The sequence below is a fragment of the Falco cherrug genome, chromosome 7 (assembly GCF_023634085.1).
Source record: "Falco cherrug isolate bFalChe1 chromosome 7, bFalChe1.pri, whole genome shotgun sequence".
Taxonomy (NCBI): domain Eukaryota; kingdom Metazoa; phylum Chordata; class Aves; order Falconiformes; family Falconidae; genus Falco; species Falco cherrug.
This window is the reverse complement of record NC_073703.1, coordinates 14,390,291-14,416,719: the sequence shown is the minus strand read 5'-3', so window position 1 is coordinate 14,416,719 and position 26,429 is coordinate 14,390,291. Positions and strand designations below refer to the sequence as shown.

At 45.1% G+C, this 26,429-nt stretch overlaps 1 protein-coding gene across 2 annotated transcripts in view; it reads left to right on the top strand.

The window, feature by feature from the left end:
• The first annotated feature begins 5,425 nt into the window (after window positions 1-5,425).
• PDE8A (phosphodiesterase 8A) overlaps window positions 5,426-26,429 on the top strand; it is a 157,350-nt gene continuing 136,346 nt past the window's right edge. Inside the window, exon 1 of one of the 2 annotated variants that reach the window (XM_027801108.2) lies at window positions 5,426-5,859. In XM_027801108.2, coding sequence (XP_027656909.1) covers window positions 5,794-5,859 — 66 coding nt within the window. In that variant the 5' untranslated portion in view covers window positions 5,426-5,793. Of the gene's footprint in view, window positions 5,860-6,587; window positions 6,607-26,429 lie in introns of those variants that run through there. The other variant, XM_055715219.1, reaches the window with a different exon arrangement.

Below are 26,429 nucleotides of genomic sequence, written 5' to 3'. Positions count from 1 at the left end.
GCTAGCTGTAATACTGAACTGTGTTCAAGGGAGCTACAGTTCAGTGACCCAGGCTCTGTTACACAGCTCATGTAAAAATTATGCCAGAACTGTTTGTTTTTTCAGCAGTTGACTTGTGAGCAGTATGATTGCCACTGAGCGTGTGACATCCATATAGAACAGGAATTAATAACACTTTTTTTTCTTTTAATATTGCTAAAAGTACCATTACTTAACACTTTGTGATGTCAGTATTTATCTGGTACTTAATACATACAAGTATTCGGTTTACCGCATATTTTCCTCTCATGGGGAAAAAATGGCCAAAGCATCCTTGTGGTGTGGTAGTGGCAACAGTGACTTTTTCTGGGGGTGTGGGCTTGCTGGTCCCAAAAGCCATGAATTTTGAAGGATGAGGAATTGTATACATCTGCCTTTCCTTTTTGGGCAAGAAAGTCTGAACCAAATTTCTTTGGTCTTGTGGTGGGCTGGACTTTTCTTGGGATGGCTGACATCAGGAGCTGGCATCTAATGTTGCAAGGTGTTTGTGGTGGTGCCACGGGGAGTTCCTGAAAAGAAGAGTGAAACGGGAGGGAATGTCTTGATTTGAAAGAAGGCAAGGACAGAGCTTACTCTTTTGCAAAGCAAAGGCCTGCTAAAAGAGTCTCCTGTAGCACCTTGTTCTATGTACCTGATGTGGCTTTGTTTTGATGGAATAGGTCTCTCCAACTCCTTCCCCTCAGCCCTATTTACAAAGCCCCATTCCCTGGTAGAACTCAAGGGCTGTCAGAAGGATGGTAAATATAGTCATGAAAGGAGGAAAAAATGAATTTCAAAGGCTGAGTTATTTGGCCATGGTGAAAGAGGAAATCAGACAAGACGTGAAATAAATAATCTATGTCTTCTATGTGTGTGGCTTGTACTTTAACCGCATTGCCATTCTTTTTTCTATATATCCAGTAATGTGTGGTAAATGGGACGCTGGCCAAGAAGAGGCATGGAAGAGGATTGCAGTGGTTGTCCTTATCAATTGTTAGGCAATGATTTCACAATTGTAGCTCATTTTCTTCATCGTGAAGCTAAAAGACAGGCTGTACTACAGCGCTGCTGTCTGCAAACACCAGCATATTCAGATCCTGCCCCCGCTTTTGCTAAAAGATAAGCACAGGATGATGCAAAATGAGATTTCTTCCCTAAACGAGAAGAGATTTATAATGGCCAAACACTCAAGGTGTGCCTAGCAAATATCTAAACCTAAACCCTTTGCAATGGTCTTCAAGATGCAGTCATTTCTATGATAACTTGGCCCCAGAGTTCAGCTCACAAGCCTCTTCTGACTGGAAAAAACAGGTTTATCTCACTATACCACGAGTCCGTGTTTTCTTACAGCAGCCCTATTCCCTGCCTTATCTCAGGAAGGAAAAATATTTAAACCTTTGTTTAGTGTTGACTAATAGCATTAAAGTTACAGCGGGATGTCAATTAACGTGTTCTGACACGTTTGCTTGTGGCAGCAGTTTGTTAGTGACAGCCCAGGGCAACCTTCGTAGCGGGCAGCCTTATCAGGGCTCGGGTCGAAGGCCTGTAGGATCTGAGGTCTGAGCTTTATGCTTTGCGTGCCACGTGTTCGGCTGAACATCCAGCCCGGGGAGGTATGAACAGTGTCGGGGTGTCACTAACAGCCCAGCACTGCCAGGTTTGGGGCAGCTTGGAATAAACCTGCCCCCAGCCTGAAGTGAAATGTACCATCTCTGTAGCACTGGCAGGTTCTCTCTGGTGTGACTTCTCACGTGGGTCATCTTTATAGTGTGAGCTGGGCTGGGAGCCTTTCTCTCTGCACGGTATTTGCAGGACCTCTTCCATCTGCCGGACCACCGATTTTCCTGAACTTGACGTCTCCTCTGTTGAGCTTGCTCGAAGCTGGCCCTATTGCAAAGAACTCGGGCAGCGCCCACAAGTAATCCAGTGCAATTTCCTTAGGAAACAAAATGAGAAACAGTTTTTAGCTTTCCCTGCTGGTCCAGAAGAAATAACAGTCATTTCAGAAATGTTCACCATGCTTTCTGCTTGCCTCTGCATTAGAAATGCGAAGAGTCATTTTGTCTCTGCAGCCCCTTCCCTTTAACAGCTCCGTCTGCTCTCTGCAGAGGTGATGTTCCTGCCTGCTTTCTGAGGGAGAAACTGCACCGTGCTGTGGGCTCTCCTGAAATAAAAAAGGAAACCGATACCTAGCGGCAATTACAGCTCTCACTTCCTGATCTCCGCTCCTGGGCTGTACTTCAAAGCTGTCTTTAGACCCATCTGCACTTTCCCTTTTCTTTTTCCTCTTCTTTCCTTTCCTGGTGAACTTTGACATCAGGACTGCAGATGTATAAACGGGCTGAAAAGTTTAGTTTCTAGCTTGGTGCCGGGGCTGGGTCCTCCAGCCACAAGTCACCTGATGTGGGGAAGAGCCGTCACCCTTGTTTTACAGGGGAAAACCGCTGAGCTGAAGAGACAAATGTGTCTGGCCTGTCATTGCCCAAGAAGTTAGTGACTCATCCATGGGGAGAGTCCTGATTTCCTAAATTAGTCTGGAGTAAACCAAGCTGTGGGCTATCCTTCCTGTGATCTGACACAACTCGGAACAGATGTCTGGTTTACACTAAAGGCTGAAGCTGAAAACCTTGTGAGTTTGCTTCTCCACAGCAAGCATAGGAAGGGTTGTCTTATGCTGCATATGGGGACGGTGTTTTCTTTGATTACTCTGTTTTAAATTAGGAAATGGCCAATTAAAACCCACAAAGCCAGTGAAAATTACTGCCACAGAATGTCATCAAAGCAGAAGACATAGCAAGACACCTGTGTGGATAATGAAATGCAGCACTTCTGCTTGCTATTTAATGCAAGCAAACTTCAGAAGGCTAGTTTTGCCTGCTCTGGGACATGACTAATATGCCACTAAATGGGTGACCTTTAAAAAGAAACCAGAGAAAAAAAACAAAAAGCAAAGAAATTTGATATTTCAGGCAGGCCCTCTCTTAAAATCCAGCAGGCAGTTAGCGATCAGAGATTTTTGCCCCAAAGAGTGACAGGAATGGTGGAAAACAGAGTCCTTCGAACGACTGTAATAAACAGCCCCTGCGAATAACTGGGGCAAAGACTGGTATAGTTCCCCCACCGTGTCCCCTGCCTTACCCCCTGCCTGAGGTTAGCCAGCTCCCAGCCGGGCAGGCAGGGCTGGCCTCGGCAGCCCCGTGGAGCACGCCCGCAGCACCGAGCCAGGACTGGCGCCTGGGGGACCATGGGGTTCTCTGCTCTGAAAGCTCTTCGGCTTTCAGAAAATAACCTGGGCATATGAAATCACAGACACTGAGACTTAAACTTGATGAATATTTGTAGCGGCAGCCTGTGTGTAGCAGAATCTTCCAGCTGGGATGGGAGTAGCTCAGCTGGTTATCCGCTGGTTTGAATAGTGAGTTCCTGTGTGCCTCAAATTATTTCAAAACAGGCAAAACTTGCTCAGCTATGCATAGCGGAATGACTGTGTGCCTGGGACCTCAAACACCATAGGCTTGTGTGTTGGCTAGCGGGAAAAGGTTGGGATGGTGTTACACATGTTCCTACACCCTGGAGGGATGTCAGCTTTTCTTTTCCTTGGCTTTGCGAGGACAAATGAGAGAAGGAGTCTACACATCAGCAGACAGAGATGCAAGTTTGATGAAGATAGTGAATACCTTCAGTGCCAGCCAGCTGTTCTTGCGAGGCAGCGGTGCTGAGTATTGCTGGTCTTGCAGCACAGGCAGGGAAAGCGAGGCACAGAGCTTTTGATTTACCTCTCAAAATCACAGAATCAATGGCAAAGACAGCCTAGGTTGCTGGTTTCCAAATCTGCACTCCTATCCTTTGCCTCGCTGTCTCTTCATAAAGAGACATCTACGCCCTTGTGTTTCGTGCCTGTTTGGTTTGTCACATTTGACTTCACTTCTTTGAAATAAATATGTAATCAACAATGCAGACACTGCTCGCAGTTGGATATACACAACTCACAGCATTTGCTGTCCTGTAACTATTCATGTCATAACCTACACAGAACTCACTTCTAGTTACTGGTGGTTTTGTAAAATGTAATCTCAAACTCCTTAAAGACCAATTTTAATTAAACTGCAGAGAAATCCAGTCTGATTAATGAAAAGATGACTATATAATTGAGCATGTGATCTTGAGGAAATCAGTTAGGCACTTTGTGCTGTAGGGGCAGAAAGGGGTCTGAAAATCAGATCCCTGTACTGCTAATTTTTAATGATGCTGCCAATATGAATATTTGATTAAAATACATTTTGACAACATTAACTTTAATCTTTCTGCACAGTTGCCACCAAACAATAAAAAAACCAAACTTGTCTCCTGCCATATAGGTATTTAGGAAGAATTGTTCAGCAATAAAGGTTGCATATTAGAGAGAGGAAAAAGTGGCCTTACTTTTCCAGAGTAACCAGTGACCCTGGACTCCTCTGTGTTGGGGATCCTTAAAGAGACACCTCTCCCAAGTGGGCCAAGTGGCTGCACTGAAAATGAAGCCACGTGCGTCTTAAATAGATGCCAGAGATCACAGTCAGTTTTGAAATTTTAGGGCACCAGCTATCTGCAATGGCACTGCCTGATATGCAGTGTAAAGAGAACAAAGAGGAATGATCTTTTGTTACTTGCTTTTATTTATATTTATTGTAGCCCCTCTCTGTAACACATGCAGTGTGTTTAGAGAGAAACGTCGCTGCCTAAATTGACTTCTTTAGGTACGTGGTTGCTCCACACCCTGAGAAAAATAATCCATTTGCTTGAGAAAGCTGCTGTAGGCAGCCTTATGGTATAGCCTGATTTTTGCCAGCTCTGGCAGGGAACTGAGGGCTATTTTGTAAATTCATCCCCATTTTATGTAGACTTTTGAGACTGGAGCTTTTTTAAGCTTAGCATGTGGCAAGTGGATGTCTGGCTGTCCCCTGGATGGGAGCTCACGGTGTGTGCTGCAGGGGTGACCCACCCAGCCTGCTAGGCCACACAGATCTGCTCAGCCTTGGGGAGATGTGCGTGGGGGTCCCAACAGGGTCTGCTCAGCCTTGGGGAGATGTGCGTGGGGGTCCCAACAGGGTCTGCTCAGCCTTGGGGAGACGTGTGGAGGGGTCCCGAAGGGATTTACAAACAGAACTTTGTGGGTTTGTATGTGGCCCACACGTGTGTGCTAAGAGCTTTGTATGTATCAAAATGAACGTATCTCAGCTCTGCCAGCCCCCTGCCGTCTTCTCCGAGTTTCTTTCATCTAATAACAATATTTATCCACCCAAGCAATAAGTTGAATGTAAGTTGGCTTTATTACTGTAGCGACATGGAACGGTTGGTTGCTGGGTGACCTTGCTTCTGATTTTATGGTCTAGGCCAGCTCCGGCAGCAGAGAGGTGTGGCTACACATTGCACTCTGTTGTCACGCTTCTCCTGATGATCAGAGGTTCAGTGTCCGTGCTCCTACAGTGCCCGGGAAGCTGTAAAGTTTTGCTATTTGTTATGTGAAAACCTGGATCTGCAAGGAAGGTCTGAGAGAGATAAATGACTGACAAGATGAGCTATCAAGGCTTAAAAGAAAGGTCAGGCTCTGTGAAATCCAGCGAGGAAGCGGGATCTGCAACCTTGGATTAGACCAGTGACCATAAAACTGACGCGTGGCTTTCTGCAAGGCTTTCACAAACTGGGATACTAGAGGCTGCATGGTTTGGTTTGGTTTTACCCGGAGGGTGATTTAATGTTTTTCCTTGGAAACCAAAGTTTTGCAACTAACCAGTCATGGAAGAAAATGAAGGAGCAGATATTTTGGAAGCCATCCCTGTCTCTAATGGTCCTTGGTGCAAGGTGAGGACTTCCTCCCCCTGCCCGTGTCGTCCCCATCCCCCGTCTCCCCCCTCCCATTTACAGAAAATGTTACCTCTTTCTGGTGTTTACAAGTGACTTCAGTAACCCATTGCCCTTGGACCAGACTGAACGCAACCTCTGCATCAGCCTTTGTAAACAACTTCAGAAATTCCTCAGAGCAAGGTTGTGCTAAACATTAGAAATAGAAATCAAATGGTAATGTGTGTGGTTAAGCGACTGTCATCCACCTCACTGGCAGTTTCAAATACCTGAGTAACTACAGGTTTCTGTGCTGTGGAAACTACCAAAATAGTTTTCTTAGGCACTTGGAAAATCCAGAAACTTCTTATAATTTTAGCAAAGCTACTGCTTTAAGATTTGCAGGTCAAACGTGTTTAGTACAACCACAGCAAGCATAGGGTAAGATAAGCATTAACTTGGGCAAACAAATTGACAACTTAACTGCATGGAACTCGATGTCCAACAGCAAACTCCTCGTATTCTCCCAGAGCTCACTGGAGAGCATTTAACCTTCCTAATGGGTCAGCTGTGCTTCTTGTCAAATACCGAACAGTGACAGTGACGTTGGCAGATTGTTTTCTGTTTGCTTGTGTCTGTAATTTGATCTCATGTAACAACATTGTCCTCAGTTCACATATAACCACAGGGGCAACTCTGACATCCTGTCTGAAAAAAAAACTTGTTGTTTCCTGTGCTTGAAATTTGAAAGATTTCCAATTTGGACAGGTTAGCATGTTTATATTATTCTCATCCTGTTATATGAAATTAAATTATTAGGGTTTTGGGAGCTGGGCTTTCTACTTCCATTTTGGTTTCTCAAAAAATAGTGGGGCTTTTTTGTCTTCACAAATTTTGGAGTGGACTGGTGGAAGTTTTGCTATTGCCTCTGCTGTGCCAGGATTTCAGTCCAGACATTCATGCTTTGGAGAAAGTCTCTGGGAGATCATGTCAGGAATGTGCCAGTTTAGATTTTAGCTCGGAATTGCCTTTTCTTGATAGGTGTTACTGGAAATTAAGACAGAGAACTTAGGAAACTGGCAATCTGCAAAATAAGTTTCCCACTTGTTAAAAAATACACAGAAATGTGTGTATCTAATGAAAACATGTTTGGTTTCAAGAGCTGGTCAAGCCAAAGAAAAAATCACCTTGTCCTGTTGGAACATCTGCTCAGCATTGATCTCCTGTTGCCATCTCCCACAGTACTGCCCAGCCAGTTGTTCTCACTAGTGCTTAGGGTCCTTCACTTGAGTATCTCCAACAAAAATATGCATCACTCTTGCATTTTCTGTTTGCTATTTTTACTGTTTACAGAGTTGGATAGTCAGTTAAAAGGCAGAAGCAAGCAACACTCAAACAAAACCCCCCAAAAAAAGTAAAAAGGGATGAAACAATGAGAGCAGTTTGTAAACATTGAGGCTGAAAATTATTCACCCCAAATATTTGGCAAGTGGGCAACAATAACAAAATACATTCACAGAACTCTAGACCAGTTGCGATCAAAACGTCTGTGTTTTCATAGTATATATTACTCATCTCGGATCCTGATTTCTGTGGAGGCGGAGAGTTAGAAACTGATTTCTGGAAGTAGTGTGCAGCTGTACCCCTTGCTCAGTCAATTTTTTCTACATCTGCAAGTGTGCCTTGTTTCAAGGATATTGGCACTTATTTAGACACCAAGCATTGAGTTCATGGGAGCCTGGACAGGATGCATGGTTGTGGCAGGAGAGAATATATCGAATAATAATATGCACTCTCTCGTGGCCTAACAGTTCACAGAATTGGTGAAGCTTTACATACCACTGTTTCATGGCTTATAGAATATGGTTTTCCTTCTGTAAACCTGGGATTTTCTAGTTTTTCCTTTTAAAACTGAAAAAAACTTCTCCCCTGGGAAAAACCTAGAAGATTTTTTCAAATTTTAGTTACATTGATTGCAGTCTTAACAATTTTACTTCAATGTGATAGCATATTTTTCTCAAAAAAATATTGAGAAATAATATTGATAATAGCTCATTAACCAGCCGTTCAGCAACTGCCTTCACATTTTTTTCAAGTGCAAATTTGTGTTTGCAAATAATTTTGCATCTTATTGTGGGTACAAATGTTGCTCATTAGAACCCCTTTGTTGGCATCCCAAAATGTGGCAATTGAAGATCCAGCTACAAATGTTTGTGTTTGTGTTCCTTGTCTTAGTGTTTAGTTTAAGGAGGTTCATCTTGTTTCGAGATGCAAGTGAAAGTGTGTTGATGTCCTTTTTATTTGTGTTTATTATAAAATCACAAAATATCGTCATTTTCTGTAAGGAGACTGGGGAGCGCTCGTGCTGTGACTCAGCACAGAGACGTGCAGGCGGGCTGGCTGGCACCAGCGCCAGCAAGGCCTTGCTTTCATAGAATTTTAAATGCACTTGTAGGTTTTTAAATAAAACGAAGCTAGTTAGTTATTAACTTGCAGAAATATCTGATTTTAGAGAACTGAAGATTACAAAACAAACTGGATTTTCACCAGCTCCTGAAGGGCAAACAGTACACTGCATCGGGCGGGGGAGGCGGGGAGAATTTGCCTCCCTGCCCTGTGTTTGTGTGAAGCTTTTTTGCTCTCATAGTACTTGATGTAAATGTTAATTAGCACTCGGGGGGAAATGTGTTAACAAATGTACCTTTGACACAGGTCCACAGCTACGCTTTGCTCTGTAGCTGCAGGCTGGAAAGGTTAGCTGGCATGGTAGCTTGTGCTGCTTTTGAGGAAACCCTTCAAATGGGAGTTGAGTGGAGACTGCTGAACACTTGGGCTCTGCCTGCTCTGCTGCAGCTCAGGCTGTGCTTGCTGCTCTGCAGATGCGCCACGTAAAATGTAAGCACTTGTAAGAAATAAGAGCAAACTCCTAGAAAAGGGATACTTCTAGCCATGAACAGTCTGCGGTTAAGTCTGCCTGGGCTATGCCTTCCATGTGATGAGTTAAAAACAGTGTCTTGACTTAGCACAGACTTCATGGCAAAAACTGTTCCTTCTCCCTCCAGTGCTGATCTTGATTAGCAATAAATATGGGTGGTAAAGTCATTACTATAAGCTGTTAGAGTAGAAGGGCAACAGTAATGCATTCATAAACACATTTACCTCATCACTGCACTTCTTTCCCTTTCCATAAACAGCAGGTCAGAGATTCAGAAATGGAAATAATTTGCAGGGTGGGATTTTTCAGCAGTGTTCAAACCTGCCTTAACTCAGGTTAACATACGGATATTGTGGTGGTGTCTGGCCAGATTAGTTCCTGAACCTGCCATGACTTCTGTGAAAACATACGCAGAGCTACTTTTCAAGATTTGGCTTGTTTAGCTGTTCGTTGCTGTGCAGTATCAAATCCTGATTTCTCCCTGATGAGGAATAGCTCATTTTTAAGATGCTTACAGTGAGAAAAGTCCAAGGTTATGAGCAGCTCTCTGGAAACGACATCGGTAATTGCAGACCAGCCCCTTGCGAGCCTGGTCTGGGATTTGTACGAGCAATGGCAAACCCTGCAGTGTGAGAGTGCCTGTGCCTCTAGGAGCAAAGGGCAGCACTGCTGTTGGCAGTCCTCCCCTTCCCTGGAGTCCGATGTCTTGTGAAGGATGCTGGGGTTACAACACGTCTCTTAATCAGCTGGTCTGACTGGGACACCCCTCTTGCGTCTCCTTGCAATGTGTTCTTGCAAAGTTTAAGGCTACCTTAAACATTTTTCCCTTCATGTAAAATGCTTTCTTTCTGATTTTTATGGTCCTGTGGGGGGTTCCAGGCCTGTGAGCCGACTGTTGCTGGTGTGGGGCCATCAGCCTCTGTTTCAGAGCTGACACTGAGGATTTTCAGAGACTTCAGCAAGGAGGACAAGGGTGGGCAAAACGTGGGCCAGCATGTGCCTGGGTAAGGGGTGGCCCACATGGCATGGTGCGGGCCCCCCAGGCAAGCCTGACCTGTAAGTCAGCCATGGAGAAGCACCGCTGCTTCCTGCTCACACATCTCCAGGTGGTGGGAGCCAGGCTGCACAGATTGTACTTGGGCTGCCTGTCTCAGCCGTGCCTTCAGCTTGGCTTTGCCCGTCGCCCGTGGTCTGGGGCAGCCGTGGGGTGGTTTTCTGGCCGAGGGAGTTCATGTGAGCACTCTTATTTTGAAGTGCAGGTGAAAGAAACACCAATCTTCTCCACAGTGGGAGATCTCCTCGCTTTGAATCGCTGCTAGATAAATGTGGCCTTGACTCGGTAAAATATGTGCAAAACTACTGGATGGAAGCCCTCTGGCACAGTACTGTACAAGGATACTGCTGCTCAGGAGGAGAGTTTTATTATGTTTCACACTGCTCCTCTCCTTGCCTCTGCAGGGAGCCCCACCTGAGCAAACAGCCCCCCAGCTGCGGTCACACCGAGCTGCCCAAACCTACTGCGCGGCGAGGCACCGAGCGGGGATGGGGGGCTGCGAAGGCACCCACCACCCCACGGCACAGAGGCGCCTGAGCCTGCCCCGGAGCGTGCTGCTGCTCTGTTGATGCCATCAGTCCCTCCGTGCACATGGCTGGATTTTGGCCTCATCCTGTCAGCCCATGCAGTGGTGACAGAGGTCAGACCTGAGCTACGCTGGTTGGTGCTGTGGATGTGTTAACTTGCTTTATTAAGAGTGTTGGGCTGGGTTAGAGTCAGGCCCCGCTCCTCCTGAAAAATTCGGTGTGGGGGATGCTGGGCGCTGGGTTTGGCTGCCTACAAGCACTGGTACCTGGCATGCTGCCTGTGACACAGGTTTTTCCTAAGGCACCAGGGCCTGAGATCCCTGCTCAGGCCTATTTCTGCTTAAAGCCAAGTGCTTTCACCCCGAGAAGGCGTGCGGCAGGGCTGTGCGGCAGGGCTGTGCGGCAGGGCTGTGCAGGGCTGTGCAGGGCTGCGCGGCGGAGCAGCGAAGCCCCAGCAGACAGACACCTCCTTCCCCTGTGGGCCGTGGCACGAGGTGTCTCTGCCTCCCCCCAGCCTGCCCCTGGCCCTGGGAGGAGATAGCATGTGCCACCTCCAAAGTCATGCTGGGGGAGAGGTCACAACCAGACTGCCTGCTTCCGTGTCCCATGGTGGTGGCAAAAGACAGAAGTTAATTTTTATTAAACCAATTCTTCTGTAAGTAGCCCCCCTCCCCCAACTGCAATTAGTCTTCTCAGCTGTTATATTTCTGCCATTGGTTTCTATATTCATAAATTCTTGTCTGCAGAATTTTAGCAAAAATAGATATACCAGTCAGCAACTGTCCAAGATCACATAAAAATTGAAACTTTAAGGACAACAGTTCCACCCACAGGGCTGTCTATCTGACTGGCTTTGGTTTTAGCTCTTTTTCACTCCTCAGCACCCAGCCCTGGGTTAAAATTCAGCTCAAGACACACGCAGACCTGTCTCAGGTTTTGATAACTTGTTTGCTGTCTAACTCAGCAATGATCTGGTTCTCACATTCGAATAAACTGATCACCCAGCAGGAACCAGACTTCTGCCTTTTTGAACAATGAATGTTGCTTTAGTTGCTTAAAAGGAAAACACACAAGAAATGCAGAATTCTTGTTGACCCAACAATTGAAAGAAACATCACAACATTCCCTGAATCAACAGATGGCAATTTTCAAAACAAAATCTGAAAAGCAGCCAGAAGCTTATAAGGCAGGACATGACACTACGGCCAAAAGGAGACCTTGAATCTTCCCTGCCTGAACTGTGGGGACGAGCTGGGAGCTTTGTCTGACGTTAGCTTGTGTCTCAGAAGAGCAGCTTGTGCATGAACCTACCTGCATTGCAGTTAGGAAATTTAATTATTGTTTCCACAGTAGCCCTCGCAGAGTACCCTCTGCATGAAATATGCGTTCATACGTGATATGTCCCATAATTTTTTTATGTTTCCGCATATGGAGTTAAGGTTAATGTTCCATACGCTGTGGACAAATAGTAGTTGCCATGGGTACCATAGCCTTGAATTTCCCATCTCCTGAGTGATTAAATTCCCCACCTTAATTTTACTTTATTGGTTTATTTCTGTAACTCCTTATTTCCTTGGTTTGCTCTCCTTGAGAGAGGAAAGCAGGACATTTCACAGGCTGCTTATATCTTCTCAGGCTTTTGCATTTTGCGCGCCAGTTTCGGGGGAAATTGTGGGTGTTTTTTCACAAGGTATATCGAACAGTGGGAAACACACTGGAGTGACGCCCATCACCCCAGAGGTTATGTGAGCCCTGGGCTCTGCAGTGGATACCCCGACTTCTTAAAGCCTCTGCTGCTGGAGAGCCCGCAGCCTTGCTGGGCAGCCCACTCCAACGCTTTGATAGCTTCGGCACTGAAGCGTTTCTTCCTGCTGTGCTGTCTCCAGGCTGCGTGAGCCTCCTCTTCTCCTCCACAGTAGCCTAATGCCGGTAACAGCCAGAGCAAGCGGCCACCCCGCCTGCTGGGATTCACATCGGGAATCTCAGGAGGAATCTGATGGGGCTTGAGAGTTTTTGTCTCAGGTCCTATGATAACAAAAGGGCTACATTTCTCTGATGGGATCTGGGGGCCTTCGCAACACTGCTAGCTGCTCTCTCAGTGCCTTACAAACTGTCCAGGTGTTTAGGTTTATTCCATAATCCTAGCCCTCCATGAAATGGCATAAAATAATATTGAAATGGGAACCACAAGCTATAAAAACATAGCTCTAGTTGGTAAGTAAAATGAATAAGTAGCTGTTAAATGCAAAATGAAAAGGCATAAAAGGACACTGAGAACTTTTGCTGTTTAATCTGAAGTGTTCTATAAATAAAGCTAGGTTGCTACATATTGACAAAATTGGTCACCCCTAATTTAAGGCATGTCATAGGCAGTGGAAAAAGTGTCCTGTAGACCTGACTAATGTGGGTGGAAATAGAGAGCAATTTGGAAAAGTAATGATATAATGCCAGCATTGTAACTGCAGACCCTGCACGCTGGACGTCAGTGCCGTCAGCCGAATAGCACTTTTCTCCAACAACCATTTATGGTAATTGAGGTCTATTAACTGACACTGTTTACTTTGAGGTCATGATAATTAAAGCTAGAGTGTCATCTGCATTGTAATTAACATGCTCCTCTGCAACTAATTCGTTCTGACAGTATAGATTAATGATGGTAAATGACCAGCAAGGATTTATCATGAGATTATTCTTCATTCTACAGGCTGCCTCAGACAATTACAGGAAGGGATTGTTAAGTTTAGGCTATTGTCCTGGTGTAATCATGCATGTTCATTCTTAGCTTTGTTTTGATGTAAAACCCATCCAAGGCTTCGTAAAGACTCAGTTATGGTCTCTAACAGGCTGAGCCACACTCGAAAATGAGGGAGAGGGAGGCACAGGCTGCTGATACTGCTTGGATTTTTCAGTATCCCAGTGCTTGTAGTCCCTGCTGGTATCAGTAGGAGCTGGGACTGGTCAGTATTTCTGCAAATCAGATGCTTTTGCAAATGTAATTCTGTTGGGAGGTTGGGCAACAGGGTCAGCTGTGCAGTGAGGTGCCTATCTGGGGCTGGGCAGCCTTGTCTGCCAGCAGTGCTCTTCACCCGTGGCAGTGCTGAGGTCTCCTGGCACCTTGGGGAGGAAGGACCTTTTCCTCCGAAGCGTGCTACAGGGCCGTGGTAACTCAGCAGTCCTGTCTGCCAAGAACTGCCGTGCATCTAAGCAATAGCCTCAAGACTGGGCAGTATTTTGAATGACCGAAACACACTATACACAGGAGATGCCCCCACAAAACGAAGGCACTGAGTTCCCTGCAAGCTTAGAGCCTCAGGGGGTTTCACTAGTCCGGCTTGCAAAATCTTGACTTTCAAGCCAAACCGGTCACAGCCTGGGGGACAGCACCATGTCATGCTAAGAAGAAAGTAATGAAAAATGATGTAAATGAAATTAATTTTTCCAAAGCATATAAGGCACTCAATCTCTGGTTACTTCTTGCAAAAAGTAGTTTCCTCGTTGCCTTTTCTTATAATAGCTTCGTTGTGTACACAAGGACTTAACCTGGCTTATTTAAACTGCATCACATATTGCTGCAAGAATACCTGATTAACAAGATGATCAAAGTGTGCTGTTCCACGTGTCAATCAATAGGAATTAATATGCAGGAGCCTAGTCCAAATATGTGAGATTATAATGGAGATTTGGTTTTCTTTGTAGTGAAGTGTTGCTGTGTGAGCAAACAAGTGCTAATATGATGAGCTGAGCTCCACTGCCTCCCCTCCCTAAGGCTGGCATTTTTCTTACTCCTTGCCTGTTCCCCCATTTGTACCAACCCCGACCACCCTCTTAGGTGCAGTGAAGCTCCTTCGTGTTTGCAGCAGAGGTCTGTGATTTTTTCTTATAAAAAGAGGTGAAACGGCGGTGTTGCACAAATGCATGGCAGTGGTATTTTACCAGCAGCCGCCGTCTGAGTGTGATAGGGGTTGGCATTTTCCCCTGATGCATGCACAAGCCCTGTCCTGGGAATTAGGCTGCAAATCAACTCCCATAGCTTGCAGCAGGTACGGATCACAGGCCTAACCATTTATTCCTTAAAACAGATAGGGCGCACAGAGGATTTGAGTTGACCACATAGTCAAGGGAAAGCAGTTGTCCAGATACCTCTTCTCAGCCAGACCCTGGCTTGCTTTTCCTTGCAGACGAGGTGGGCCAGAAGGAAACTAGTGAATGTAGCCTCTGGGTTGAATGGGCTGATTCCTGCATGACTACGATAAGGACCTCTGGCAGAACGCACAGCAAAACAGCTTCTCTCTAGTGGCACAGTAATGTGCTGCAGTACCAGGAACAGCTTGTTTTGGGTACAGAAGGTGACTTTGTGGGCTCTGTTGCACCCTGTGTGCCTTGCTTTTCCTTTTTGCTCCTGACAGGAGCAAAGGGAAGGTGAGGAGAGTGGGATGATGGAGTTAAGAAAAAAGCCTGCAACCAACCAAGCAACTAACAACTGAAAAGAATTGGGGATTTTGAAATGTACTTCTTTTAACTGTCAGGATGAGCATTTTCTTAATAAGAGTAGTAAAAGCCTTAATAATTTTTCTTCAGGAAAAGTTTGCTGGATGGGAACATTTTGACCAGCTCTATCAGAGACTGATATACTAAGAGGAATCAGAGGTTTGTTTAGCAGATAACTCCAAGATTCTTAGTCTTAAAACAGGTAGATTGTCCCCTGGGCCCAGCCTACCTCGGCAAGAGCAGTTTTATAGTTGAGCAGGTCTGCTGTGCACCATGAGGTCACCCCGCCAGGGTCCCAGGCACAGCAGGCTAACGAATGTGCCTGGAACGTAGACGGGCGGGCGGCATGGAGAGAGCACCTGGCCGCCACAAAGCCTGCAGGCGCTCAGACCTCGCTTCCCTCTGCCCCCCGGGATGTTCCTGGGGGTGCCCTTCCAACCTCCTGTCGGTCCCACCAACCTCTGCAGCACCTTTTGCAGCGCTGGCCATGAGCGTGCAGTCGGCCAAAGCTGTCAGCAACCCAAATGGAAATGGACTGGAGTCAGTCAGGTGTAGCTGATCCGTTGGCGTCGTGTGCTCCCACACCAGCCCAAGCACAAGGCTTAACTGCAAGTGGGTTTAGTGTTTATAGGAAAATATTGCTCTGCTTTGCCCGTATGGCCCTGGGGACGCTAGCTTGATCCTGGTGGTGGCTGGTTGTGCAGCGGTGCTCCTTCTGCTACTTCTCTCTGCTCTCTTCTGAACAGTTTCTCTTCTACCAGTAACCACACAGGATGGGTAAATAGATCTGGAGAAACAAGGAAGGTGGCGGAAGAATGAAAAAGCAGAAACACCTCTTCTTTTTTCTTTTTCTTTTTTTTAATATTTTTTTTGTGTGTGCTTCTTCTTTCCCCTTGAAACAAAATCTATTGGGAAATGGGTGTATCTGAACTGTCCCTCCTTCCCCAACCTCAGAGAGATGGTGACGAGGTGGCTTTGGCGGGGAGGAGCATGTGGATGAAAGAGGAGGTCTCTGGGGCATCATGGCCATGGAAACACACAAAGTTGGCATTAGTGTTTGTTATTGTTGGCTGCAGAGACGCCTGCTTTGCACCTTCAGCCCTGCAGAAACTGGGGTACATCTGAAAGGGCTTATCAGCTTTGCAGTTTTCCCCCTGTGAGTAAGAAAATAGGGGCCGGGAGCAGAGCTGGATGAATGGTAAGTTTTTTTGTTTGCTCTCTGATCCCTCCCTCTCAAATATAAAAAATAAGCAGAAGTCTAATGAAACTAAAAGCAGAGGTTCCTTTGGAGAAAATTGACAGGGTTTAGGAGGACAATTCTTAAATTTTGCAAATTGTTTTTATCCAGTCCCAAACAGAATGCCTCATGTTGCTTTATAAGCTGTATATTTTTGTCCCCTTTCATTCTGGAAAAGGAAAAAATCAAACCCAAACCATTTCATTTAGAAAATACCAAAGCAAAACATTTCAGAGAATCATAGAATAGTTGAGGTTGGAAGCGACCTCTGGAGATCATGTAGTCCAACCCCTCTGCTCAAAGCATGTTTGGGTATGCTATACATTTCTGTTTTGAATTTTTGTCTGTATTCACAATAATTTCGCAAATTTGGCTTGAATTTCCAAACAGACCTGGTACCTCACAAATTGTATTTTGGGGGTCAGCTTAATACTTACTGATTTTTTTATTCTCTTAGGCTTCTGTTTGGGATATCTATGTCCTTTCTGCGAGGCTGGCAGTGTCTTCAGACTCCATATACGTAGTGTTTCCCATATGTCATGGATTTCACAGAGCTCCTCTGTTCTTCTTCTACATAGTTTATATAGCCTACAAGTGTCTGACTTCATGTTTGCTTATTACAGCACACTTCTTACTTGTGACTTAAAAAGATGTGGACACTCATGGGAGCAAAACATCAGTACTTGTTATGAAAATTAGTAATATACTGTCTGGTTGGCTTCCTACCTATGCCCATACATAGAATCATAGAACCATTTAGGTTGAAAAAGACCTTTAAGATCATCGAGTCCAACCGTAAACCCAACACTGCCAAGTCCACCACTAAACCATGTTCTTAACATCTCAAAATGCTGATCCATGTCTGCCAATGATTTACTAAAAGGACAAAGTAGTATCTGTCATTTATCCACTAACTTTTTTTGGCCAGGTTTAAAAAAAAAAAGGGGGGGGGGGGGGGGGGGAGGGGAGGGCCCAGAAGAAGGACTGATATCACATAAAGAGCAGCTGATGACCCAGAAAAATGAATGGCTAGGATGCTTCAGACCTGGATGTCCCCTGAAGTTTACACAAAGCCTAATAAAAGGTTGTGTTGGGAAAGTAATTTGTTGGTGCCCACGACAGGGTCACCCATGTGCCTGTGGGGTTTGGCACCTGCATTCTTACCAGCTGGGGGTGAATGTGCAGAGCTGCCATTTTGGCAGAGATTTTTAATGATGATTGGTGTGATTTGGACACTGGCTGGAGCAATAAAATTGGGTTTGTTACTTTTGTTGTCATGAGGTGCTGTGGACAGGACTGAGGAGCTGTCTTCCACATCTGTATGCTAAGTGTGTGAATGTAAAGCTCATGTAAAGGAAACCTTTACACTTGCTTCCAGTACAGCATGAAACTTGTCCACTCTTTGTGAAATGGAAAGACAATAATGGCTCTGTCAGAAAATGCAGCTCAGCCCTCCTTTTTTTTTTTTCTTTCTTCCTTCTATCAAGGATTTTAATTTCCTTTTCTGCCTTTTCTTACTGCACATCATAAAACTGGGCTAAAACTCAGGGGTTTCTTTACAAAACTATTCCCTCATGCTTTCAGCTGGAGCAATTTTCCAGCATTTACATGAGCTCACATAATGTTAGTCTGACTCTAAATAAGATTTTCCAGAGTTGGCTGAAGGTTTTGGCTTAGTTCTAGAATAAACTGTTTCGGAAAACTTTCTGGAGTGGATTCTGGATAACCTGGCACCATTTCAAGGATTAAAAAGTCATGCATAATTCACCTTTCAAAACACTCAAGGCTTTTAAATTTCTCACCCCAGAAAATATCTTACTTCTCATCAAACATCAGCTGTTTCCAATTGCTTCATTCTATTTTGGTCACCTATTCTCTTTTTTCCTTCCCATGCATGACTAAATATCTCCTCTAAATCAACTTGAAGCAATTCGTTTTTCCATTCATCCATTTGGTTCTGCTGGTTTCTTTCGCCGTTGGAATGCTCCATGAATGTCATACATTGAAGGAGCAATATCATCTGTGCAGTCCTGAGTGCGGGAGTACTTGGCACCAGTTCTGCAGCTTAATATGTGAAAGACACAAAGACAGCTGCCAGTTTCTGCGTGTTTTAACTGGTTTAGTTTCTGCAGCTCTGAGCAGAAATGCTGAGGCCGTGGCAGCCACACACAACAGCATGATACCCAGGTCCGTGGTCTCACGGTGAGGATGCCAGCTCCTGAACCAGTGGGACTAATTCTGTCTCAGCCCAGCACTAAGCTCAAGCAAACCAGCCCTTTTGAGAGTCAGGCACACTCTGCCTAGAGGCCAGGCCACGCTGCTCCAGCTGTGCTGCTCGTGAGTTATTCCTGAGCTGTCTCTGTGCAGCGCTTGGCTGATGGTTTGGATGTGCTGGCTTGCTCAAAGCAACGGCACAGGCATCTGTGTTCTCTTGCCTGGTGTGGCTGTGGTATAAGAAATAGGCTACATTACATGTAGGTGACTGGATCTCCTGTTAAAAGTGCAGTGAGGTGCATGCCACATTCTTATGTGTCCGTGCAAGTCCTGCATTGAACTTCAGTGACCAAAGAAGTGTTGCTGCTTCGCAGTCTGGCCAGCTCTGCAGCACCTAAATGCAAACTTGCATTTGCCTTGGTGTGTGTAGCTGGCAAGCACATGTGCTGCTCTTCAGTAACCTTGTTTTGTTGCCTTGTTTTGTTGATACCTCAAATCAGAATGAAATTTCTCCAACCTTTGATCTCTTGTATAATATACAAACATCCACCAGATTTCTGATCAATGCATATGTGACACATGCATTTTGCTTTCAGTTGACAAACACAGAAGCTGAAATTATTCAGAAGAAATAAATATCAAGGCCAAGCATAGGAAAGGGTTTGTTTTATTTTGCGTTTCTTTTTTGGGTGAAGAAAAGAATATGCTGGAGACAGATTTGACAAAGTGAATGATCCAGGTTTTCATGGCAATTGCATCCCGTCTCTAGCTGCTGTAGTCATGGCTGATCTAAGCTACGCTGTGTGCTGTGAGGGAAGGAGTCGGGTTCAGGCCTGCCAGAAGGCCCCAAGCACTAAACCTTTCTGTCCAGAGTGGGATATGTAAAACTACAGTTCCCCAGGATTGCCGCCAAATGACTAATCTTGGACACTTTCAGGCATTCCAGCATGTCTGGTTAGTGGTTGCTCTAGCCATCCTATCGTGTTTTTGGGAACCAAATGTCTTGCACGCTAAAGCAAGGTGCATATTATACAAGGGGTGCCTATAATGGATTCAGATAGAGTTAGTAGCCAGCACACAGTGGCTTTACATCAAAGATAACCATGTGAAGAGGGAGCACTGTGTATGTATCAAAGCCAGAGACACAGGGGAATCAGACCCCTTTCTACATAGTTTACTTAGGAGTCATGCGAAGGGGAGGGATAGGAAGGAGAGATTTTTAAACACTGAGTGAATTAATTAGTTCATCAACTTCTGTTTTCATTTCCATGCAAGTGACAACTACCTGTCATGGCCAGAGGTGAGCTAACGAGACAGTGCTCTGCAGTAAGCCACTGCTCGGACAAGCATTGCATTATTTACAGTAAAAAAAAGCTCATGTTTTCTGCAGAGAGATCCCAAGCTCATACACTACTCTGTTCCATAACCTTGCCTGTCCAATTTACTAACGGACTCCCTAAAACTGGACTAACTGTGGTGAGGTTCACAGAGCTGTCTCAGGGCATACTCCAATGGGCATTCAAACATCATGTTATAGGATTTGCCTTTTTGTTTAAGTTGCAACCTATATTTCAAAAATCACTATATGCAGACACTGATCACCTAATGTACATAGCTTGAATGCCTAAATGTAGCCAGTACATCTGCCAGAGGCTACTCCTAGTTCATGTGAATGCTCCTTGGGGTTTCACTGTACCTCTTACTTCAGTGATAAATTATTGGGGTTTCCAAAGGTTAATCATAAGTGCTCTGCAGAGGAGATGTCCTGTCCAGATAGCATGGTTTCCTTTTAATTGTCTTTTTAAATCTAGCTTTGTTATTATACTGTGGGGTAACGGGCCAAAGGTGGCACTGTGCAGGCTGTGTGGATGAGAGTTAGTTGTGCTACAAGATTTTCCTTTTGATTCTGCTTTTTCATCTAAACACTCCTGACTCCTTTCTCCCCTTATATGGAAGCCCTTTGCCTCGTATCTCCTGTTTGCCATCAGTGCTTGATGGGCTTGATCGGGTCACAGTACTCGCCTGTCTGACTGAGACAGCACGGGTAGCCGAGAGGAATGAGCTGACCTCCGCTGCAGCCGGTTATGTGAGAAGGTGGCCATGCACCGGTGAAATCGGGCTCCCAGCCCCAGCTAATACACAGCATTGCCGTGTCCTTGTAGGTAACACTGAATCTTCTTATAAATGTGTTAAATTTTGTGGTTACATGAATCTATTGTCTTTGCGGAGAATTACAATTCGTAACCTGTTGTACCAGTGCAAGAAGCTGTTGTCATGTTCTAACGTGTTCCCCTAAAATACCAGGTGTTTACACAGAGGAGGCTTAAAAGCTCTTTGTCAGGGTCCATCCACCCTGGCTAGCTAAGCCCAATTTTAAACTCATACAGCTCAATACTCATGAAACACACTTTAAAAGAGGACTGAATCGCTGCTGTAAGTGGGAAGAATTAAGGGGGGTTGATGGCTGTGGATGCCACCCAGCAGTTCCCTGACTGGCTGGCCAGGATGTGGCAGGGTTGGGGATTGTCCCCCTGAACGCTGTGTCCAGGGCAGTGCAGCGAGCCATCCCAAGCGTCGGACAGCCCGCTCGGTCCTCCTGGCTGCACTCTGCACCAGGAAGGGGAGGGAGCGCTCCAGCTGCATCCGGCACGTCTGTCTGGCCACAGGAGGCCCTTGAAGTACAGAACAAAATAAATTCCCTCAACCCTAGCAATTTTCTCCAAAGCGGATCAGCAGGCGGCAGGCCTATGTTCTGTGGCTTGCAGCGGGCATTGGTGAGTGTCCCAAGATGCCTGCGTTTTGATGACTATATCCCAGAGACATGTCTCTGGTGTTTTCCTCTGCCCACAGACAACATTGGAAAGACATCACATAGAGGAAATGTTCTCCAAATTATCTCCAATGGCTTCAGTGGAGTTGCTTCTGATCCCAGAGCTCCTTGTCTGGGTACCAGCATCTGAGCACTCCAGGCGATTTGGCTGCAGTGAGCCATAAGCAGGCTGGGAGAGACCCTGCCAGCACACCTCTGTGCCTGTTGCTCATCTCACCAGAAGTGCTGCTCTTGAAGTCCTTCTTGAATAGGAATCCAATTGTTATGCAGAAAATGCCAACAGTTCAATGCTCAAACAAGAATTAGGAAGCCTTTTAAATCAGCAGAGTTAAGAAAATAGATGGAGGTGAGAACTGGTTCCTTGTACAGCTGCAGGGAGGTTCTCTGTGGGTTTCTGAGCTTCCCTAGAAATGTCATGTTATTCCCCGTATACGAGTCCGATAATGAGTAAGCCCACCGCACGTCTCCCCAGCTCCTTTTCTGCAGGGGTTCCCATTTGTAACACAGCTGGGAGACATTCCTTTCTAGGGGCAAACCTGCTCTGCTGAATGCCGTCTCACTTGACTGTTACTAGCATTTTCAGGATAAATTGACCATCAGAGAATGGTCAGAGAAGACCATCAGCTCTTAAATAACTGTCAGAAAGTTGTTGTGTTTAAAGCCTTCCAGATGATCATTAGACAGTTCAAACCCGTGGCTGGCACCAAGCGGGTTTTTGCTGGTGCTGACCAAGATGTGCTAACTCTGGGAGAGGCAAAGCTTTCCTGCGGAATCATAGGTTATGTTAGAAGTACTTTAAGAATATGGAATTTTACTTGGCTATATTAACTATCTTGAATATATGACTTCCCAGAAACCACTGGAGTTTCAAAAGGTGGATACTGTGGCGAAGGGGCTCAGATTGCAGCCTTACTTCCAGGCAGTGACAAACACTTCCTAGGTGACTTAGGGCAAGTCACTCAATTTATATTTTTGCATCTGTAAGGAATTAGAATCATAAATCAACTAATTGTGATGTGTTTCAGTATGTCTGTGATAGGGCCATATAACTTCAGATAAATCTTATTTTTATTTGCTGCTCAAGAGATAAAAGAAAGCAGTATAGCAACTGTTCTAGAAGAAAGCCAAGGTTTCTGTAATCTCTTAAGTTCTTTTTTCACTGAAGCAGTTAACAAAGCTTGGATGCAGTGTATTCTGATGTGCATAATTTAGCTGAACACTTTGAATTCTTTTAGTTATATGGCTCCGGTCTGTCTGTTTTTGTTTTACCTTTTTTCCACTGCTGAGCTCCGTAATTGCTCCTTTTAGCCACAGTCACCTAAGGTCAGGCTGTACCTTGCTAAGGAGCCGAACTGCAAACAAGGCTAACTAAATCACGTGTCTCCAGCCCATTCCTGTTATTAATCGTCCCAAGTTCTGGGCCTAGCACTTGGCAGAGCAACAAAAGTAAACTTTTTATCAGAAGTTCACAGTCTCCTCCAGTGGAGGATGAGCGGGGTAGTTCCTATCTTTTTTTTAAGAAGGTTTTAATATGGGAGCTACCTCAAATTTATTTCAATAATGAAGAGGGAACAACTGTATTTGAAGACCAGTGTTTGTGCAGTGTGAATTTAGTCTGATAAAATTATGTTTCACTTCCCAAAACATCTTTCAGAGTGCTTGCATTAGTAAATGTACTGTCATTTTAACAAGTATGGTGCTGGCTTTAAGCTGATGAGAAAATGGCCAAAGTACGTGCAGTTTATACTCTGACAGGAAGGTATTCTAGGTACATGAGGGAAAATGCTTACAATATATTTATGTTAAATAGACTAATACTTCTGAGACACAGGGTGAGGAGTTACTCAGCATGCTTTGGAATGGCTTGTTGTGTTCAGGCGTCCCCCAGAGTCGCTGTGACAGCGTGCAAACTGTTTTGTTTGGTACTGGAGTGGTAGAGCCCTGCAGCCCAGCTGAGTCTTCCTGTGATCAACTGTTGAATAAGAAGTAGCGGCATCCACAAAAAGTCCATAAAATATAAAGCAGAAATGATTAGTGTTTGACAGAGAGGAAAGGGAGTTCAAAGAATGCTTCTGCTGAGGGCTGGAGATTGTAATGACATCCACACACCAGAAGAGCAACATCTAACAGCAGCCTGCTTGCTTAGAAATAGCTGAACTGTATTATCACCTGCAATGACATTGAAGTGTAGTTTCCAAGACTGTATCCCTAGTAGATTGCCCTAAACAATTCTGGGGAATTTAGCACATCCATCTCTTCCTCTAATAGGCAAAATCTTTAGGACTAACAGGAAGCTTTTAAAAATGTGGCTAATGCTGTGTTAAGATTAATTTTGCAGCATTGTGCTAATGTACAAGAAACTGAAACTAAAGGCAGTGAACAGAAGTGCAGGTGGCTGATCTAATGGAGTTCTTTGTGCTAATGAAAATGCAAAACTACAATAAACGGCCAAATAAAGAAAAGCAAATCTGATTTAAAATTATCTTAGTTTGCCTAAGTGCCATGTTGTGACCACGAAGGAGACCTTTAAGAGGGATTCTGGGTACTAACCTCACTGCATTGGAGATATGAAATCAGCAGGTGTGAAAGTCTGGGGGTTCTTGGAAAGTAATCTTGCGGTGAGAAAATGCCTCCTGTTTGACCAGCACTAAAAGCCTGTGACTGAGGCTTGAATCAACAAGCTATTAAGGGCTGCATGAGGTGATGCCACCGTGCTGCTCAGGAGGAGCTGTAAGCTCCTCCCAGTGCACCTGCCCAGGATGCTCCAGCAGCCCTGGCTGTATTTTAGGGTCCTTTGTATCCCAGAGAGTCACCTTTTGGGGATGTCTCACTTCTTTCTTCACCACTGTAAGGAACACCCAACGCAGCTGGCCAGCAAAGGGATAAACAACAATGTGTTTTACAAAGCACATGCAATCAAAGGATCTTACCTAATCCTGTGTGTCAGTGATTTCTGAGTCTCTAATGTTGTAGGTAATTCATACAGTGATGAATATCTCTAACGACCATTATAGGTTAGTGCCTTTTTTCCAGTCTTAAATGTGCAACAACTTGCACTGCCAGTCAGGAAAAGTTTGTATTTCTCTGGTTTGTTTGGTAAAACCAGTGTCTGTGTGAAAGAAATTGATGTATTGTATGCCACATGTACACTTACAGCTTCTCTCCAAGCACAGCAGTTCCAAAAAGCCCTTGTATGCTAACTTTCCCCTGTTGTTTAGCTTATAATATTAATTAAAACTTGAACAGAAATGCTATGAAGGATGGGGTTTACTATATTGCTTTTTTCTTAATTTGTTTTTCTTTTTGATCATCTGTTACATGTGAGGTGAAATACCTCACAGCTGGACACATAGTTTCAGCTGTGAGATGCCTCCAGTTTTTTTTGGGGGGTGAGTTGTTTTGTTTTGGTTTTTTTGTAAATGGGCAATCAGTTTAAAAATCAAATACTGTTTGGCAATGGGGCCTTGCCCTGCATCCTTTCATTGCTGCTGCTCCAAGGCAGGGGGAAAATTGGGACTGGGCTTTGCCTAGACACTGAACTGTCTGTGTAAGAGACCTGTTATGTCTCCCCTCTCTCCATCTCCGTGGGGCATTCGGTAGAGAGCTGAATGTTGCAGTGCTCAGTCAGTGGCAGGTATGAGTTCAGGGTAATCTGCTGCTATTTTGGGGGGAAACCTGCAAAAGGCAGCGAATGTGTCATGGTGTCCCTCTCCCAAAGCTTCTTAGAAATCCCCCCTAGATGGGGAGAGCGACCCAGGGCAGAGGCCCCAGCAAGGCTTGCCCACCCGTGCATGATGTGTGGGCTAGTTGGGGCACCAAGTGAAAAGTGAGCAAGAAAGGTGGCAGCTCTGGGTGCAGCGAGTGGGGAATAACGCCCTGTGCCAGCCCTAAAGGAGTCTCTGGATAACCGGCAGCAGCTGAGTAGCTGAGTACCACACAGCTGCCAGCACTGCAGCACAAGCCTGCGCACACACTCAACCTGCTGTGGGTAAGCTGAATTTAGAGTGTTATCACTTGCAGTATTTTTCTTGAGTCTCTCTGTTTCTCCCCAGTGGAAAACTGATGATGCTGGGATCTGCTGTTGCTGATGAAAACAAGCATGTCTGTGTTTGGAAAAAGATTTTGTAGTGGGGTTATTTCAAGTGTTTTAGAAAGTGTCTTATGTAGCAGATGTCCTTCCTTTTTTTCTTCTCACTTTACCCCTCTCTCTCAAAAGGCTACATAGCTTTTCCCATGTGAATCTATGAAATGGACAGTTACTAACATAGTTTCCTTTTAAAAAGATAATCACTTTAGATCAGATTTTGAAGTCCTCAGGACTATGAGCTTTTTTTTTGAAAAAGTGGTTATTTCTTTTGGTACGTAAGACTGTCAAAGGGAAGATGTGATTTTTAGGTGTTTATACCAGCTGAGCAAGAGGGAAGTGGTCCGCCTGGGGGTCTGAAGAGATGTCGTTTGCATGGGATGATCCTGACCTTCTCAAAGACTCTGATGCTTGCCTAATGAACTTCCAAGAGTGCAAGGAGATGAACACATCTTCCATTGTTTTGTCCATATTGGTTTACTTGTTGTGGTAGTGAATTGAAAAGTGGTTGTTCTGACTTGGTTGTTTTAATCCTTTGCAAAGCTAATCTGTGCACTGGTTTCCTCTGAAACTCCCTGAAACCAGAAGTGTAAACCAGATTAGGGCTGTGGAGAAAGGTGGGTTTACCACTTGTGGCATGTGAGATATAAAGGAAGGAGTGGCCACCACCGAAGTGTGAGGGGCCTTTCTGCAAAGGGCTAGGAAGTAAAACTGTGTATCAAGGAGACAAAGAGATGGGATCACAGCTTATTTCAAGTAAGCGGAGGTTAAAAACCCTCTGAACAGAGGATGAGGAGCCCACTCACTTGGGCACAGTTAAGTGCAGACCCAGGAGATGTTGCCAGGGCGGATATAAACCATGAGATCAGCCTCCCCCAGTTCATCAGATCAGCCCCTGCCCCGTACATTTGGAGTCTCTCATGAGTTTAAAGGACATATTTTAAAACTATTTTTCAGCTCCGTTCCCAAACCATTTTGGTGACTTTTTTTTTTTTTTTAATGCTTGCTATTGTGACTGCTACAGAGCCTGTCAGCCCCTGCAGCACCCAGCTGTGCTGGCTGCAACCATAATTCACAGAAACTGCCAAGTGCTGTTCTGCTTAATATGACAGATCCTTCCGTGATAGCTGTGCTACAGCCAGCCCTGGTGAGCGTGTAGGGAAGGATGGTGCCCATGTGGGTAAGATTTATGTTTGTTAGTGGTGTGGTGAGTGAGCCTGCA